At 47.7% G+C, this 19,076-nt stretch overlaps 1 protein-coding gene across 6 annotated transcripts in view; it reads right to left on the bottom strand.

The window, feature by feature from the left end:
* Positions 1-7,472: 7,472 nt before the first annotated feature.
* Positions 7,473-19,076, bottom strand: part of grip2b (glutamate receptor interacting protein 2b) — a 1,006,802-nt gene continuing 995,198 nt past the window's right edge. For all 6 annotated transcript variants that reach the window (XM_038810787.1, XM_038810785.1, XM_038810786.1 and 3 more), the window contains 2 exons: positions 11,830-11,976; positions 7,473-8,874 (listed from right to left, as the gene is read on the bottom strand). In XM_038810787.1, coding sequence (XP_038666715.1) covers positions 8,662-8,874; positions 11,830-11,976 — 360 coding nt within the window. In that variant the 3' untranslated portion in view covers positions 7,473-8,661. The remainder of the gene's footprint in view (positions 8,875-11,829; positions 11,977-19,076) is intronic.

Below are 19,076 nucleotides of genomic sequence, written 5' to 3'. Positions count from 1 at the left end.
TGCCCATTTCCATGCAGTTTTCCCCTATCTATGCTCTGAGACCCATGCCTCCTCACGTTTCCCATTTGGCCTATCCTGGAAGAACTATCCACAGTCCTTTTACTTCTACCCTCTCCCATTCCATTCCCTTTTAATTCTTACCTATTAAAAAAAAATGTCCATTTCTCTTTTACAGGTGTTGTGTTATGCTGCTTCGGATAACACAGGCTGCTACTTGATGCAGTCTTAACTAAAGGATGCTCCAGACTCTGAAATGACTTCAATGTGTTTATTGAACTATTAACACAGTTCTCAAATGAGTTTGAATCTCTGCTAATCGAACTGTACCAGCTTGCTTTAAGCCACATGCTGGGGTGTGATGCTGCTGATCAACGCTGTCTAACTCTCTCGATGTCTGTCTGTGGAAAGAGGCAGGGTGTGAGTGCCTCATCCCTTTTATAGTGTTTATGTCATGCCCCCTTGTGGTGATGCCACCTCTAATTGTCCTGATTGCCCATTGGTTGTGTCCTATTCTGAGTGTTCATTGGTTGCATGTTTGCATATGATGACAACAGGCAACTTAAAAAATACATATCTTTATTTATCATGGGATGTGGGGGTTAAGTCCAGCACAATCACATAGGGCGGAATTCTCCGACCCCCCGCGGAGTCGGGGAATCTCCCGGGGCTGGTGTAAATCCCTCCCCCGCCGTGGCCGGATTCTCTGCCACCCGGGAATCGTCGGGAGCGGGAATCACGCCCCGCCGATCGGCGTGCCCCCCGCGCCGATCGGCGTGCCCCCGGTGGGCCGAAGTCCCGCCGCTGATAAGCCAATCCCGCCGATGTGGTTTAAACTACCTCTGTGCCAGCGGGATTGGCGGCACGAGCAGGCCCCCGGGGTCCTGGGGGGGGGGGCGCGGGGCGATCAGACCCCGGGTGCCCCCACGGTGGCCAGGCCCGCGATCGGGGCCTCCACCATGGCGGAGGCGGAAGAGACCCCCTCCACCGCACATGCGCCGGTGGTGAAGTCAGCGGCCGCTGATGCACCGGCACATGTGCGGACAGCGAAGGCCTTTCGGCCAGCCCTGACGCCGGGCGGTGTAGCGCCAAAGGCCGTTGGCACCAATTTTGGCACCATCGGCGGAACGGGAGCCACTCCGGCGCGGGCCTAGCCCCTAAAGGTGTGGAGAATTCTGCACCTTTGGGGAGGCCCGACGCCGGAGTGGTTGGCGCCACTCCGCTACGCCAGGACCCACCGCCCCACCGGGTAGGGGAGAATTGCGCCCATGGGGTCAGGGGTGAAATAGCTGGATGGATTCAGAACTGGCTTGGCCCTAGAAGATAGAGGGTAGCAGTGGAAGGGTGCTTTTCCGAATGGAGGTCTGTAACTAGTGGTGTTCCGCAGGGATCAGTACTGGGAGGACCTTTGCTGTTTGTAATATATATAAATGACTTGGAAGAAAACGTAGCGGGTCTGATTAGCAAGTTTGTGGATGATACTAAGATTGCAGGAGTTGCGGATTGTGATGAAGATTGTCAGGGAACACAGCAGGATATAGATAGGCTGCAAAATTGGGCAGAGAAATGGCAGATGGAATTGAATCCGGACAAATGCGAGGTGATGCATTTTGGTAGATCCAATTCAGGTGAGAGCTATAAAATAAATGGCAGAACCATCAGGAACATAGAGACACAGAGAGATCTGGGCGTGCAGGTCCACAGATACTTAAAAGTGGCAGCACAGGTGGAAATGGTGGTCAAGAAAGCATGGCATGCTTGCCTTTATCGGACTGGGTATCGAGTATAAAAGCACGCAAATTATGTTAGTTATATAGAATGTTGGTTGTGCCACATTTGGAATACTGTGTCCAAATCTGGTCACCACACTACCAGAAGGACGTGGAGGCTTTGGAGAGCGCACAGAAAATGTTTACTAGGATGTTGCCTGGTATGGAGGGTATTAGCTATGAGAAGAGATTGAATAAACTGGGATTGTTCTCCCTAGAGAGACGGAAGCTGAGGGGCGACCTGATAGAAGTTTATAAAATTATTAGGGGTACAGATAGGGTGAATAGGCTTTTTCCCAGGGCGAATTTGAAAATTACAAAGGGGCACAAGTTCAAGGTGAGGGGGATAGGTTCAGTGGAGATGTGCGGGGGAGGTTTTTTACATAGTGGGTGGTGGTGGGCTGGAATGCACTGCCAAGTGAGGTGGTTGAGGTAGATACGTTAGCGACCTTTAAGATTTATCTGGATAGGCACGTGAACAGACGGGGTATAGAAGGATACAGGCGGTTGGTCTAGATGGGACACATGATCGGCGCAGGCTTGGAGGGTGGAATGGCCTGTTCCCGTGCTGAATTGTTCTTTGTTTCTTTGTTATTCCATAATTGCCTTTGAACTGAGTTGCTTTCTCGGCCATGTCAGAGGGCAATGTGGAGTCAACCACATTCCTGTGGGTCAGGAGTCACCTGTAGGCCAGGCCAGGTAAGGATGGCAGATTTCCTTCCCTAAAGGACATTAGTGATGGGTCAAAGACAGTTTCACAATCACGATTACAGAATTCCTTTATTAATTGACTTGCAATTCCAAGAGCTGCCATTGAGTGATTTGAACCCAAGTCCCAGAGCCTGAACCTCTGGATTACTAGTCCTGTGACAGTACCTAAGCCACCATCCCTTGCATAACTATGGAATAACTCCCACCACCCCCTCTTCACTCTGCCCACCCTAATATGCTGTGGTAGGGCGATCTGTGTTCAAACAACCCTGGACTGAAACCAACTCTCCTAATCTCACCTCTTAGTTCATTGTTGATCCGAAATTAATCCCCTCTCACTATCAACTCACCGACCAATGCAATCAGTCTTTTTCCCAATGATCCTGATCAAAATCCCCCTCATTTTAAATCCCACTGTCAGTTGGGGCGGCATGGTGATTAGCACTGCTGCCTCACAGTGCCAGAGATCCGGGTTCGATTCCAGCCTTGGGTGTCTGTCTGTGTGGAGTCTGCACGTTCTCCCCGTGTCTACGTGGGTCTCCTCCGAGTGCTTCGGTTTCCTCCCACAGTCCAAAGTTGTGCAGGTTAGGTGGATTGGCCATGCTAATTTGCCCCTTAGTGTCCAAAGGTTACTCTGGGCTACGGGAATATGGTGGGGTTGTGGGCCGAGGTAGGGTGCTCTTTCAGAGGGTCGGTGCAGATTCGATGGGCCAAATGGCCACCTTCTGCATTGTTGTGATTCTATATCATTTTTCTTCAATTAAGAGCCAATTTAGCATGACCAATCCACCTATCCTGCACATCTTTGGGTTGTGGGGGTGAAATCCACACAGACACGGGGAGAATGTGCAAACTCCACACGGACAGTGACCCAGGGCCGGGATTCGAACCTGCCTCCTCAGCGCCGCAGTCCCAGTGCTAACCACTGCGCCACATGCCACCTCTATTCTACATCTTCTTAATTGTCACACGGGGGGGTGGAAAAAGATTGGAGGAGGCACAGCTCATGGAAGGTGGCAGTGATAAATACGGGAAGTATCTACCTTATTAATTCCAGATTATAATGATATCCAAATCCTGGAGCCCACCCACAGGGTTTCAAATTCTCTGCAGCTGTTGGAGCTTTGGTAATTATAGAAATTAAGAGAAAGATGAAACATCATAGAAACTAACAAATCTTTATGTACAGAACTTGTGTTTTGCCGGTAAAAGAAACATGTTATCAAATCTTTCCACTTTGCATTAATCAGGACAGATAAGCAAGAATACCAATTGTAAAGGGAGCAACAAAGGTTTAGCAGATAGCCATTCCCTGGTTCATCCTCATGGCAATGCCTTGACCAATCAGAGTTGATCTGCCTGCTTTGAATTTGAACAAAAGCTTGGCAGTTAACTGTTCCTTGGTGCATTCTCCGTGACAATGCCTCTACCAATTAGAGTCCACTTGCCAAACAATCAGCACTCTCTTCTCATGTAGGATAAATTTTTGTCCCTTTTACAATTGGTGTTCTGTTCATCTGTCCTGCAAGATGAAACACTTCGATGGCTAATCTCTCTTTTCAGCGATACTCAAATTTTACGCACGCCTTCTGCACTGCAAATTCTATGATTCCATGTATTTAACAATTTCTAGACATCACCAGGAACTTTTCATTGACTCAAAAAGCAAAGTGAAGACTTAAAATTTGTATTTAAATGACCGATTACACCTGAGAAAATTGGTTATCCATTTCCCCAGGACTTCTGAGGTTTTCATTTATAAAGAAGTCTCAGTGATATTCACATGGCTGATCTATGTCCTTACTGCTGGCTGCAGAGGGTTCTTCGCTCCTTGGGGAACATTCCATATATTCATTCCGTGGAAACCGATGGGGTGGGTGGTTGATTCTCTCTCTGCCAGGTTACCACTCAGGCAGGGAAGGCAATGTTCATCTCTCGGATTCTGAATGCTCCTCGTTTTTTACAAGCTGAAAGACGACAGCATGTCTAGCACAGCATCTTTATTGAACTGCAACTCTGAGACATTCCCTCAAGGAAGAGGTCACATGACCATGGCAAGCTAGGTAGGACACTTTGTGATGATTGTGGGCATGATCTACCGGCCACGCTGCACCCGAAAAGCAGCGCGCCGCGGCACAACATGGCCAGTAAATGCCGGGCAACCCCACTCCCGGGATCTACCCGGCACGCTATGTCCTGCCAGATCCAATGCGATCTCGCGAAACGTCCTGATGTGAAGCCGCCCATTGTGGGCGAGATCACGTTTTGGCAAATCTGCATATTATAGCGAGACAGCTAGTCTCACTCTAATATGCAGTTCCTTGAGGTAACCAAGGGGCTGGGATCTATCCCTTTTGCCTTGGACACCTAAGGCAAGTGCTGTTCGGTACTGGTCCCCAGAAATGTCATTATTGACAGGAAAATATGTACTTACTGCGCCGTGTGCGGTACCTAACAACTCACTCTAATCCTGAAATGAGTTGAGCTCATCCATAGAATCCCTACAGTGCAGAAGGAGGCCACTCGGCCCATTGAATCTGCACCCACCTTCCGAAAGAGCACCCGACCCAGGCCCACTCCCCTGTCCTATCCCCACAACCCAACTAACCTCCAGATCTTTGTGGAAGAAAACTGGAGCACCCAAAGGAAACACATGCAGACACCGGAAGGCAGCCAATTTCATTTTGACCCAAGTCCGAATCCAAGCATGGTTAGCGAGATTAAACTTCCATCAGAGTTAGGATTCACTCCAATTTTGTTGTTTCTTATCAGGGGATCCTCATCCCCAGATTGTGCTAAGTGAGAGGGGCTGACCAGTTCTAATGTTACATGGGCACCGGGAGATGTGAGACACGATATGCCAGCTGGGAGTCATTAGGCCATCTCCACCGTGCGAGTTATATACACGTACAGGAACTGGCACTGGTAAATGCGAGGCCGTCTGTGCCAACGGGGGTGTGCGGTACATGTTTACAGAAACTGGCTCAATCTACTCTCTTCACAGTGCCTGGAATGAAAAGCTCAGGGTTCTGAACTGAACAACTTCCATTGTGTTTCTTTATTGCATTAAAAAAAACCTGCTTGTTACATTTCCTTTCATACAGAAATATATTAACAATATCTCCCACTGGGGACCAAAAGATTTAAGTCTGTCACATTGTGCTATAACAAGCGATTTAAGAAAAATTCATAGAAAAATAATATCAAGGGCATACAGCTTAAACCATTCAATATTACACATTTAAAAATACATGTTTAAGGATGCATCAGTCCAAAAGCCATTGACAGGTACTGTTGCTCCAAACAGAACATCAGGGTACATTTTAAAGCCTTTTTCCTTTTTTTTTTGAAATAGTTTCCATCAATTACTTTTCAAATTATTGGTAGTTAACATAGAGAAGCTTTAATTCAACATCCCACTCCCCGCGCCCTGCCCCATCCCACCCCAACTCAACCCCGGCAATCAGTTGGATTTCGAACAATATCTTACAGTTAAGTATGGCACATTGCAATCAGGCAGAAATGGTATCAGAAGACATTTTGACTTGAAGGATTCTGACATTGTGGAGACTGAGAGGGAGCACTGTGACAAAATGGCTTCCCAATGATATTGGATTAACATGGACTGAGGGTGCTGATGAACAAGAACAGGTTTCTCAGTACTCCCCCTGCCTTCCCTCCTGAGATTTTCTGTTTCTGAGGGTGCTGACCCTTGCTGGGATCTTTTAGAAACTCTCGGCTGACCATTTTCTGTGCACGAGCTTTGGGCCGGGTCACAGCAGAGAGCCATTCCGCTGCAGAGGCCTTCACTGCCTCTTGCCAGTGGGAGTCGCCGCTGCACAGAGATCAGGAACTGTTTCCCTGGTGATTTCGCATGAGTAGGTGGTCCAGAGGCTAATTATAGAACCCTGGCTAGGGGGAAGTGGACGGGTGATTGATGGCCAAAGGTGGTGAGGAGAGAATGGGTGAACCAAGTTGAGAGGAGAATCGACGGCCAAGGAGAGGGAGGATGGATGGCTGCAGGGTAAGGAGGATGGATGGTTGCAGGGATGAAGGGAAGATGGAATTCTGAGGACCAAAGGGAGGAAAGATGGTGAGGGGCAAGGGAAGGATAGTTAGTCGAGGGCGAGGGAAGTTTGAAGTCACCTGACTAGGAGCTGCCTCACAACATAGTTACCAAACTTCAAACACAAACTTTGGCTATAGCCTGCAGCACAGAAGCTACAATTGGCTTCAGTGGCCCAGGATCAGAGAGGAGGAGAATTAGTTGCCGTTCAGCCGTCCTGGCCAGCCCACACAGGTCCAGGTGTTCAGCTGGGGTCCCTATGGAAACCGCGCCCTGGGAAGAGTCAGTATCTTCGGGAGAGGAAGAGAAAAAATCAGGACGTTTAAACAGGGGCAGCGAGCATACCTGGATCTGTCACCCCCCCCCCCCCCCCCCCCCCGCCTTGCAATCCATGTCTGAGGCCTTTGCAATTAAATGATGGGTAGAATGAGTTAGAGGTCATTTTAACAGTGAATGGTTCTCAATTTACTATAGAAGTGCAATTTATTTCTTTTTTTAAAACACTTGACATCTTAGGACACAAATGATGCATAATTTACACATTAAAAACATACACATACGTACACACACACACACACACAAACTCAGCACATCAGCCTCACAGTGCAAGGCCTGGCCCATCTGAGTTACTTTAATTGTGCTTCAACTTCATTCACAGTAAAAGGGAGTTCCCACTCAGATTGTCTCGTGATTTTCCGCTCCCCTCTCCCACCTCCTTCCCTACCCAATCTTAGCAATAAAACGGCAGGTGCATCTCCTCTCTGCCAGATAGCCCCAGTATCTTGGAAGGCAACACTCTCACCATCCTTGCGAGTGAACTGCAGAGTGGCTCGGTTCGATTTTGGTCTTTGGCTGAACTCCTGTTCTGGTGGAGGAGGTCCTACCCCTCCCCCTCCACCACCACCCCACCCCACCCCACCCCACCCCCAGATTGAAATTGGGCAGGCAATGTCAAATACCAAACAGGGATCCATCTGGGTGCTGCTTTCTGCACTTTGACCACAGACGTCAAGAACATCGGCTGGTAAAGGTGGGTGCTCGGTAGGTGGGGAACACTACAATGGTTGGCAGTGGGCTGGCAGAATAGCTGCAGTGTTGGTATGGACCCTGCAGGAGCAGGGATGCTCAATCTGACAACATATCCTGACTGCTTGGCAGCACAGACGGGTAGAATGTTGGCTTCACATGTTCTGCCCACGTACCCTTAAAATTACAATCAAATCCAAACTCGGATCATGATATTTTGCACAGGAAAATTGCTGACCACTTGTTTCAGGAAAATAAGTTCGCTACCCAGAAGAATGCCACTTTTGAAATGTCACTGGTGTGAATTGCCAGTGTTAATTGTCAGGTACCAACCATAATTTGAAGCCATTACCACCCTATTAAAGGTCAAATTGACTCCATCAAGTAAATTGTTCACTTTCCTCCATGCTCCACGCAGCCTTTTCATCCACCCTCCCTGAGAACTGACTAAAAGTCTTTGTGTAAGGGAATGAGGCCTACTCAGTTACCAGAAAGCCTCAATCTTCAGCTGATGTACTTAAATATCATAAACAAAAAAAAGTATTCCACAAGAATGCTTACTGGAAGATAAAAAAATTCGAAGGGTTGGTGGGGAGGAGGGGGAACATATTTTGGGGTAAATGCATTTAAATAAAAGTAAAATCTTCCTGTTACTATGCAATCTACATTGGAAGGGGAGTGCTAGGATTGCCAACTCTGGCTCACACATTCTTGGGGGTTTCAGTTACTTGTCTCCAACTACCCTGCACAGCCAACCTGTTCCTCCATCTCCATTAATTCAGAACTAATAAACATTTTGTAAAAAAATGTCCCTCTGACTGAGAATGATGGCGATTACTCTTTAACTTCTGACCACTTCAGGATGATGCTGGACGGTTGGCGACTCCTGAGGAGGGTGGACAATTGACCGTGGAGTTGTTCATCTCCATCCGCGATGAGCGGTTGGGCTGCGACTGGGATCGCCAAGCGCCACAGCGACAGCAGTCGGCTGCTGTGCAATTGGAAAGAAGGGTAGCACCATTGGAGATTTTCTCGCAGTGGGGGCGAGGGTGGATCCATCTCTCTCTCTCTTTCTCTCTCTCTCCCTCTTGCTCACAGTGACCTCGTGTTCTTCCTGGTGTTCCTGTACTCCGCCCGCTGCAAAAGGCGGTGGCCACTCCGCGACGCCTCACAGTCCTCGGATCTGGTGCGTGTGGTCAGGGCCAAAGGATTGCGGCTGACCACGAGGTCCAGTCTGTCCCCCGACTCTGAGATGAGAGGTACTGTCAGGCAACAGTCAAAGTCTCTTGTCCTGACGTGATTCACCTGTCAGTGGAAGAACATTAATGTTTAGGTGCGCCACTCCCCTAGTAAACATGTTGGACTTTTCTTTTCAAAACCTCAGTTGATGTTTTACGAGCAAGTGACAGGAGGGCAAACAGAACGAGCAAGGTGAAGGGTCACAGCACAGAAATAGGCCATGGTCTGCGCCAGTTCTTTGAAATGGATTTATTAAAAATTAATTAATGGGGTAGGCCAACATTTGTTTCCCATCCCTAATGACCCTCAAACTGTGTGGCTTGCTCGGCCATTTCAGGGGGCAGTTAAGTGTCAGCCGTATTGCTGTGGGTCGACAGCCACATGTGCGCCAGACTGGGCAACGACAGCAGATTTCTTTCCCTAAAAGACATTAGTGAACCAGATGAGCAGACCTTTTAATTTCCGATTTTCAAATTCCACCATCTGTCATGGTGGGATTCGAACGAGGATCCCCAGAGCATTACCCCAGGTCTTTGCATTACTTGTCCAGGGAAAATGTCACTGCCCCACCACTTCCCTCAAATGTGGAGTTCCCTTTCAAGTATTTACACAATTCTCTCATGAAAGTTACACTGAATCTGCTTTCACCATCCTTGCATTCCAGATCATAACTCACTACTTCAAAAAAATCTCCTAATTTCTCCCAATGTATTTCCCAATTGCCTTATTGTTCATTGTCCTGGGTTACCAATGGAAACAATCTCTCCCCATCTTCTCAATCGAAACTCCTCTTAATTTGGAATACCTTCGTTAAATCTCCCCTTAACCTTCTGAGTGAAACAAAATTGCCAAGTAGTTGTTCCAACTTTCAAACTCTGATGGTAATAAACATTGGCACAATTCCTTCACACTGAGTAAATGGGCTGGTTTAGCACAGGGCTAAATCGCTGGCTTTGAAAGCAGACCAAGGCAGGCCAGCAGCACGGTTCAATTCCCGTACCAGCCTCCCCGAACTAGGGACTTTTCACAGTAACTTCATTTGAAGCCTACTTGTGACAATAAGCAATTTTCATTTCATCTCATTTCATTTGATGAGCAAAACCTTTACTGAATGAATATTCAAGCATTCATCATGTCTGCGCTCCTTTTTAAAGAAGCTTCTTTCAGAGAATGTGGGCATCATTGGCTAGGCCAGCATTTATTGGCCATCCCTAATTGCCCTTGAGAAAGTGGTGGTGAGCCGCTTTCTTGAATGGCTGTAGGTACACCCACAGTGCTGTTGGCGAATCCCCAGTGCCCCCCCCCCCCCCCTCTCTGCCTATGCTACTGTATCTCCCTCCTCTTCGAACGCAATCTACCCCATCCCTGGAAAAGTATCTCAACCCTCTTGCACCATCCAAGACAATATCCCAACATAATATGATTGCACACTTTGGAGTCTCCAGGACACAATGCAGCCACTCGGAGGATTAAGGTGGAAGTCCAGTGACCTCTATCACAAAGAAGGGTACGGCCTCCACGTTAAGCACCATTGTGACTTGGACACAGATCCATCATTGCCAGCGGGGCAAAATCCTGGCTGTTACCTAACAGCATCATGGGAGCAGCTTCATCTCACAGACTACGGCCACCTCGTCAGGTCTAACTCGGGCTGAGGCTTCACTCACATCCTCGAGGGAAATATTTCCCTTTTGTTGCCACTTTTCTTTGCTTTCCTCATGAGGAAGCCACAGGACCTGAGCACTGGCATTTTGCTTAACCTGCCATTCATTCTCGGTCGACAAGGATGATGAGTGTTAGCAGGCTGTTCATGAAAGACAATGGTTGACCCTGGCCTCCAGACATCCTAATTTAGCAGTTTAGGTCACTGGGCTATTACTGGGAGCTTGCCGTGATTTTAACTCTGTCAGGCCCAAGAGTGCTGATCGGGCCAATGCATCATTCCTCCTGCGGTTCAGACCCCATCATCCTGGAACCTTCCTGGCCCACATGGTACAATACATTACTGAGCAACGGGCACACCGACTGGAGTAACCTGGTCATTTAACCTTGCCCCATTCTCAAAAAGGTGTTCTCGGTCCAAGAGTGGCTCTGCCTTAGTGTCAGTCACGGCTCAGTGGGCAGCACTCCAGCCTCGGAGTCAGGGAGGCCATGGGTTCATGTCTCACAAAGCCCTGGCGGACATCTTATTGAAGTGCTGGGGGAGTGCAGCACTGTAAGAACAGCTGCCTTTCAACCGAAATGTCAAACCCAGCTGCTGGCTGCCCTCTCAGGGTGAATAGAGCAGATTTCAAGGAAGGAATTAGGAAGGGATAAATTATGAGGACTAGATCTTTATTCCCCTGATGATTCAAATGCTTCAGATGATGAAAGGATTTGAGAGGATAGATATTTTCCCTGGTGGGGACTCCAGGACAAGGGGGAACAACCTTCAAATTTGAGCTCGACCATTCAGGCATGATGCACAACTCCATACAAAGGGTAGTGGAAATCTGGGGTGGCATGGTGGGCACAGTGGTTAGCTGCCTCACGGCGCTGAGGACCCAGGTTTGATCCCAGCCCTGGGTCACTGTCCGTGTGGAGTTTGCACATTTTCACCCCCACAACCCAAAGATGCGCAGGGCAGGTGGATTGGCCATGCTAAATTGCCCCTTGATTGGAAACAAAAATGAATTGGGTAGTGGAAATCTGCAACAATCTCCCTTCAAAAGCTGTCGAGACTAGGAATCGATTGAAAAGTTAAAATCTGAGATTGATAGGTTCTTGTTATGTGAGGGTATGGAAACAAAGTGGTGGGACGGGGCATGGCAGGCTGGGCAGGGGGTGTAACTGTGCTAAAATACAGATAATCTGATCGAATGGTGGAACAAGCTCAAGGTGTCAAATGGCCTACTCCTCCACTTGGGCTTCCTACCTGAATACATTGATTACATTTCACAAGGACTTCTTTGGGTGCAAAGTGCTTTGGGACACACTGGGGCACTGAAAGGGGCTATGCAAATGCATATCTTTCCTCCTCACCTGCAATATCCGATCGTAGGGCTGAAGCCCACTGCCTTCAGCGGGGCCGTTGGGACGTATCAAGTTGACATAAACCCCTTTCTCCAAAAGGCCATCGGAGATACTGAAACCAAAGTCCTCATTCTCGGAGGTTTTGTGAATTGTGATCTGAGAGGAACAAAATAATACGTTTACTTAAAGCAAACCAAATCCATTGTTATCTTTTCTGTGTATTCAATACTGAATGATGGGGGAAGCATTAACCTGGAACAAAACTTTAAATTTATCCACGGGGAGCAGGAAATAGAGGCACTGGTTCACACTAAAGCTTCAGGACTGATATCCAGATGGAATCTCCCTAAACAGCTGTAAATGACCCAAACAGCTAAATTGTCCAGAACATCTGGAATGGAACATCTGAAATGGCCCAGAACAGCTGGAATGGAACATCTGGAATTGCCCAGAACACCTGGAATGAGACATCTGAAACTGTCCAGAACACCTGGAATGGAACATCTGGAATGGAACATATGAAATTGCCCAGAACATCTGGAATTGAACAGGTGGAATGGAACATCTGGATTTGCCCGGAAATGATGGAATGGAACATCTGGAATTGCCCAGAACAGATGGAATGGAACAGATGGAATGGATCACCACAGCTGTAGTTGGAGCTCTGGGCAGAATCGAGGAATTGAAAGATACAAAGCTGCGACTGTTCCATGTGATCTCGCAATTGGCAGCACTTGCTTAGAGCGTTTCCAGCTGTTTAGGGAGCTACACTAACGACTAATCTATGTCCAGCTCATAACGTGGCTCACTTATCATAGAATCATAGAATTCCTACAATGCAGAAAGAGGCCATTCGGCCCAGTGGGTCTGCACCGACTCCCCGAAGAGCACCCTAACTAGGCTTTTTAAAAACAGCCCACATGTCCCAGTCAAGGAAAGGGTGAGGACAACAAATCCAATGAACCCTGGATCTCGAGGGGTATACAACATTGGATCAGGAGAAAAAGGGAGGCTTATGGTAAATATGAAGGGCTCAAATCAGCAGAAGCCCAAAAATATGCAATGAAGAGAGATTGGACAGACTTGGATTGTTTTCCTGGAGCAGAGGAGACTGAGTTGGGGGGGGGGGGGGGGGGGGGGGGGGCTGAGGGGCATAGATAGAGTAGACAGGAACAAACATTTCTGCTTGGTGGAGGAATCAATGACCAGGGGGGCCTAGATTTAAGGTAAGGGGCAGGCGGTTGAGAGGGAATTTGAGGAAAAAACTTTTTTACTGAACTGGTGGTGGAAGTCTGCAACTTGATGCTTGAAAGGGTGGTGGAGGCAGAGACCCTCATAACATTTAAGAAGTATTTAGATGTATCCTTGCGACCCCAGGGAACTTGGCTGTGGGCCACGTTCTGGAAAATGCAATTAAAATAGTTAGGTGGTTGTTTTTGATCGGCGCAGACGCGATGGGCTGAAGGTCCTTTTCTGTGCTGTATGACTCTATGGCTCAATGCAGCAATGGAACAAGTGTAAGTTTTTTTGGTGAGTTGGCCTTCCATCTTGCGATATTTAATCATTTTACAGCCTGACTTATTTGCCTTTCTCCATTTGGAAATGCTAAACTAATTCTAAAAACTGAAAACTCACTTTTCAGGTAATTCGGGTTCAATAACGCTGCCAGATGTTGAGGCAAATCTTCAACATAATCTTCTATGTCGAATACATACATTAACTAAAGACAATAGTCAAACCTGAATGTAATCGCTAAGTAAAACACATCCTCACATAAAATTCCAAGTTTACTCAAGTTTACAGCAGACTATGCTGCCACCCAGTGTCAGCTGCTTAGAAATGCATGCTTGCTCGCGCCCAAAATACTGGAATGTTTATTTAGACCATAGAACATACAGTGCAGAAGGAGGCCATTAGGCCCATCGGGTCTGCACCGACCCACTTTCCACCCGATCTCTGAAACCCAATAACCTCTCCTAGCCTATTTGGACACTGAGGGCAATTTATCATGGCCAATCCACCTAACCTGCACATCTTTGGACTGTGGCAGGAAACCGGAGCACCCGAAGGAAACCCATGCACATAGGGGGAGAACGTGCAGACTCCGCACAGAGTGACCCAGCGGGGAATTGAACCTGGGACCCTGGTGCTGTGAAGCCACAGTGCTATCCACTTGTGCTACCGTACTTACACACACATTCACAATGAAGTCTCACCATTTGCACCTTTCTGGTCTGTGTTTTCACTTGCTTGTGCTTTGTACTCTGCACATCACATCACCCATCATGTAGGTAATCTTTGGTTCATGAGATTTCTTGCTTTCGAATCGGCAGTTCCCACCTCGACCAGACAGGATGCCGATATGTCAGTGCTGAAGAGCCTTCCTTTAAAGATCTAGGTGGGCATGTCAGGAGCATGGATGGGACCTTAAAATGAACATGTGGGCAGCTTCTTCACTGCTCAGAGGCTCCCTCAGCTGATTTATACAGGTACTGCATGACATAACTGCCCAAACTAATGATGCCGGCGTACGGCTGGAACCTCTCTAATTGCGACCCATTCAAAAGCATGTGCCCTGTTCGTGATCTCGTTGTTTGCAAGATTTTGCAGGAACGGAGCCCTGCAAACAGCAACGGGAACACACACAGTCCAAACACTTATTTACACAGAAACAGACACACACACACACACACAGACAGTTCTGATGCAAGGTCACAATCTGTTAACTCGGTTTCTCTCTCCACCAATGTTGCCTGACCTGCTGAGTGTTTTCCAGCATTTTCTGTCTTTTCCACACACATACTCCCCCCCCCCCCACCATCTAGGACAAAGCAGCCCACTTGATTGGCACTCCATTCGCCGCATTAAACATTCACTCCCTCCACCATTGATGCAGAGTGGTACATGTGCGCACCATCTACAGGATACAGTGCAGCAACACAGTAAGACTAATCAGACCGCATCTTCCTACCATGTAATTCCAACAACCTAGAAGGATAAGTGCAGTAGACACTTGGGAACACCACCGCTTGTACGTTCCTCTCCAAGTCACACACCATACTGACTTGGAAATATATTTGCATTCCTTCACTGTCGTTGGGCAAACTCCCTAACAGCACTGTGGGTGTGCCTACACCACATGGACTGCAGCGGTTCAAGATGGTGGCTCACTACCACCTTCTCAAGGGCAGCCAGGGGTGGGAAACAAATGCTGGTCTTGCATTCCCAGAATGGATAGAGTAACAAATACATCAGAATGTATTGTTAAAAATTGGAGAAAATTAAGATTAAAAATGAAATTAGGTTAAATATAAAAGGGAATTGCTCAGGACAGCTGTCTGAAGGGGTGTGTTGAGATGCAAATTAGCATACCAGTGAGAAAAGCATGTGTTTACCTATGTGAATAGGGGGGGAAATGGGGTATAGAAAAGGTAACTTCAAAGTGGAGAGATAAAGAATTAGAATGTATAAGCTAGTAGCCAGTTCCACAGGTGGATAACCTCAAATGGAGAGAATGATATATCTACCACACAATAACTGGAGAAAGGGACACAGTAGAGCAGCTACCATCATGGCCACACCTAGCTGCAGAAAACAGTCTCCCCTGAAAACAAGTTATTGCTAAAAGGGCGGCCGGTTATAATCCTAAACTTGAGCTGAGAAGATTACAACCTTCACTGAAACTGAAGACGGGTTTCCCAAATGTGGACAAATACCCTGTGCGTGGTAACTATTTACTGGATTTAGCTCAGAGTTATATAATATTGGAGCGATATCTTAGAGTTCAGGGAAAATAGGTAGTTGGGAACAAAGGGGTAACTTCATGTAATAATGTGTACGTAATGCCATCAGTGTAGTTAAGTGTTTTAGTGTGTTATAGTCCGTCTTGTGTGTTTTTCTTTTCATTCATTAAATATTCTTTAATAATTGACACAAAATGACCAAACTATTTCTCCCTGATTTGATTATCTTTTCTCACATTATACCAAATTGAAAATACCAAGTTACCCTTCTAGGTTTTGGGCTCCCCTCGCAATATTCAAAACAAAACTGGACTCTTTGACAGGATTATGAAAAACATAGGGTGGAATTCTCCGTTTTAGCGGCTAAGTGCCGGCGCCAACGGACAATCCGCAGGTGGTTCACGGCAGGAAAATCGGCGCGGGCACACGTGAACTACCCGAAAAAAGTTGTGCCAGAAAACATGGCTCGAACCCTAACCTCCTAACCTGCCCACCCTGTCCCCACAGCCCACCCCCCCCCCCCCCCCCCCCCCCGGCCACCCCCCCACCCCCACCAGTCCCCCCAGCCCTAGCGGAAGCTCCCCGGCCAGCGGCACAGATCCCAGGCGAGTGGGTGGAGCTGCACACTATCCGCAGCCTGCGTGCTGGGTTCCCGACTGCTGAGACCACACGTGGCCTATCAGGGGTGGAGCATTGTGGGTGGGCCGGCCGATGATGCGCCTACAGTTTTGCAACTGTGTGCGCCATGCGTCCCAATGTCGCACGTTTGCAGGGTGAGGAGCGTCGCAAACTGGTTTCAAACCAGTGCCGACCGCGGATCCGGTGTCGGAGTCCATTCTCTGCCTGATCGGCGATTCCGATTTCGGCGTCAGGCCAAGGAAAATCCCACCCATAATTCCTTGGGTGTAGGGGAATTTGTAACTTTTAAACGTAACGAGAGTGAGGAAAGTGCGGAAACAAGTGATGAGGTGTGTGATTTAAAATAAGGTTACTGAAACATGACTCTTGCAATGGCTAGGAGTTGGCTGGGAGTAGACAATATGACCTTGGAAAGTCTGAAACATGTAATTAAAACTAAATTGATAGAATTGCTGAATACATTACAATTAGGGTTACCTGCGGAGGCTAAGAACGCTGAGGTAATTGAAAGAATAGCGAAGCATTTATATGTACAAGTGTTGTTAGATAGACAAACTATTTCAAAAAGTGAGGAAATTAAATTAACTATAATTCAATTACAAATGAAACAATTAGAAATTCAGAAAACGAAAAAAGGTCTCGGATCGTGTTTTCCGGGTCCTTAAGGGGGAGGGGGAGCAGCCCCAAGTCGTAGTCCACATTGGCACTAACGACATAGGTAGGAAAGGGGAACAAGGATGTCAGGCAGGCCTTTAGGGAGCTAGGATGGAAGCTCAGAGCGAGAACAAACAGAGTTGTTATCTCTGGGTTGTTGCCCGTGCCACGTGATAGTGAGACGAGGAATAGGGAGAGAGAGCAATTAAACACGTGGCTACAGGGATGGTGCAGGCGGGAGGGATTCAGATTTCTGGATAACTGGGGCTCTTTCTGGGGAAGGTGGGACCTCTATAGACAGGATGGTCTACATCTGAACCAGAGGGGCACCAATATCCTGGGGGGGAGATTTGTTAGTGCTCTTTGGGGGGGTTTAAACTAATTCAGCAGGGGCATGGGAACCTGGATTGTAGTTTTGGGGTACGGGATATTGAGAGTATAGAGGTCAGGAGCACAGATTTGACTTCGCAGGAGGGTGCCAGTGTTCAGGTAGATGGTTTGAAGTGTGTCTACTTCAATGCCAGGAGTATACAAAATAAGGTAGGGGAACTGGCAGCATGGGTTGGTACCTGGGACTTCGATGCTGTGGCCATTTCAGAGACATGGATAGAGCAGGGACAGGAATGGTTGTTGCAGGTTCCGGGGTTTAGGTGTTTTAGTAAGCTCAGAGAAGGGGGCAAAAGAGGGGGAGGTGTGGCACTGCTAGTCAAGGACAGTATTACGGTGGCGGAAAGGATGCTAGATGGGGACTCTTCTTCCGAGGTAGTATGGGCTGAGGTTAGAAACAGGAAAGGAGAGGTCACCCTGTTGGGAGTTTTCTATAGGCCACCTAATAGTTCTAGGGATGTAGAGGAAAGGATGGCGAAGATGATTCTGGAAAAGAGCGAAAGTAACAGGGTAGTTGTTATGGGAGACTTTAACTTTCCAAATATTGACTGGAAAATATATAGTTCGAGTACATTAGATGGGTCGTTCTTTGTACAATGAGTGCAGGAGGGTTTCCTGACACAATATGTTGACAGGCCAACAAGAGGCGAGGCCACATTGGATTTGGTTTTGGGTAATGAACCAGGCCAGGTGTTAGATCTGGAGGTAGGTGAGCACTTTGGAGACAGTGACCACAATTCGGTGACCTTTACGTTAGTGATGGAAAGGGATAAGTATACCCCGCAGGGCAAGAGTTATAGCTGGGGGAAGGGCAATTATGATGCCATTATACATGACTTAGGATGTGTAGGTTGGAGAAGTAGGCTGCAAGGATTGGGCAAACTGGATATGTGGAGTTTGTTCAAGGAACAGCTATTGCGTGTTCTTGATAAGTACGTACCAGTCAGGCAGGGAGGACGGGGTCGAGCGAGGGAACCGTGGTTTACCAAAGAAGTGGAATCTCTTGTTAAAAGGAAGAAGGAGGCCTATGTGAAGATGAGGCGTGAAGTTTCAGTTGGGGCGCTTGATAGTTACAAGGAAGCGAGGAAGGATCTAAAGAGAGAGCTAAGACGAGCAAGGAGGGGACATGAGAAGTCTTTGGCAGGTAGGATCAAGGAAAACCCAAAAGCTTTCTATAGGTATGTAGCCATGCTGGCCACGCAAAATGGACACTGAGCCAAACTAAAATGGAAGGCTGCTGAGAAACAGACAGTTCAGCCAGAACAGCAGTCTGCAAAGAGCAGTTTGCATTCTGCAGCAGCAGAAACCAGTTTGGGCTCAGGTGAAAAGACCTTAGTTAGGTGCAAATGGCAAAACGCTTTGCATGCTAATGAGGCCATCAGACTTGAACACCCACACAATAGATACATTTGGTTCTGAATGGACACATTCCAATCAAGACCCAGACATCGAGGCACCAGAAACCTCCGAACAAAAGGACATAAGAAACGCCCCCTCCATCACGGAGACCCCCTCGCATTGGGGAATTAATCCAGTATCGATAAGAAATTGATCCAATAGGTAGAGCCCGCCCGAGAAGAGGGAAGGACAACGGAACCCCTATAAAAGATAGGGACCTCGTGTTGTCCGGTCTGTTAAACCCGTGCTCCGGCTCCGACTGACACCTGGTATCCTGACTCCAGCCGTTGAGCACCAGCCGCCGAAACCGTAAGTTCAACGCTCGCTACGCGATCCAAGCCCGCTAGACTCCCAAGTGCCAGAACGCTTGCTGAAGGCTGCAGACAAAACCAGGACGAAGGCCTCGTTCTCTGACCTTGCCTGTTCCTGTTAGAT

Source organism: Scyliorhinus canicula, chromosome 11 (assembly GCF_902713615.1).
Source record: "Scyliorhinus canicula chromosome 11, sScyCan1.1, whole genome shotgun sequence".
In the NCBI taxonomy this organism is placed as follows: domain Eukaryota; kingdom Metazoa; phylum Chordata; class Chondrichthyes; order Carcharhiniformes; family Scyliorhinidae; genus Scyliorhinus; species Scyliorhinus canicula.
This window is presented reverse-complemented; position numbering and strand designations above follow the sequence as displayed.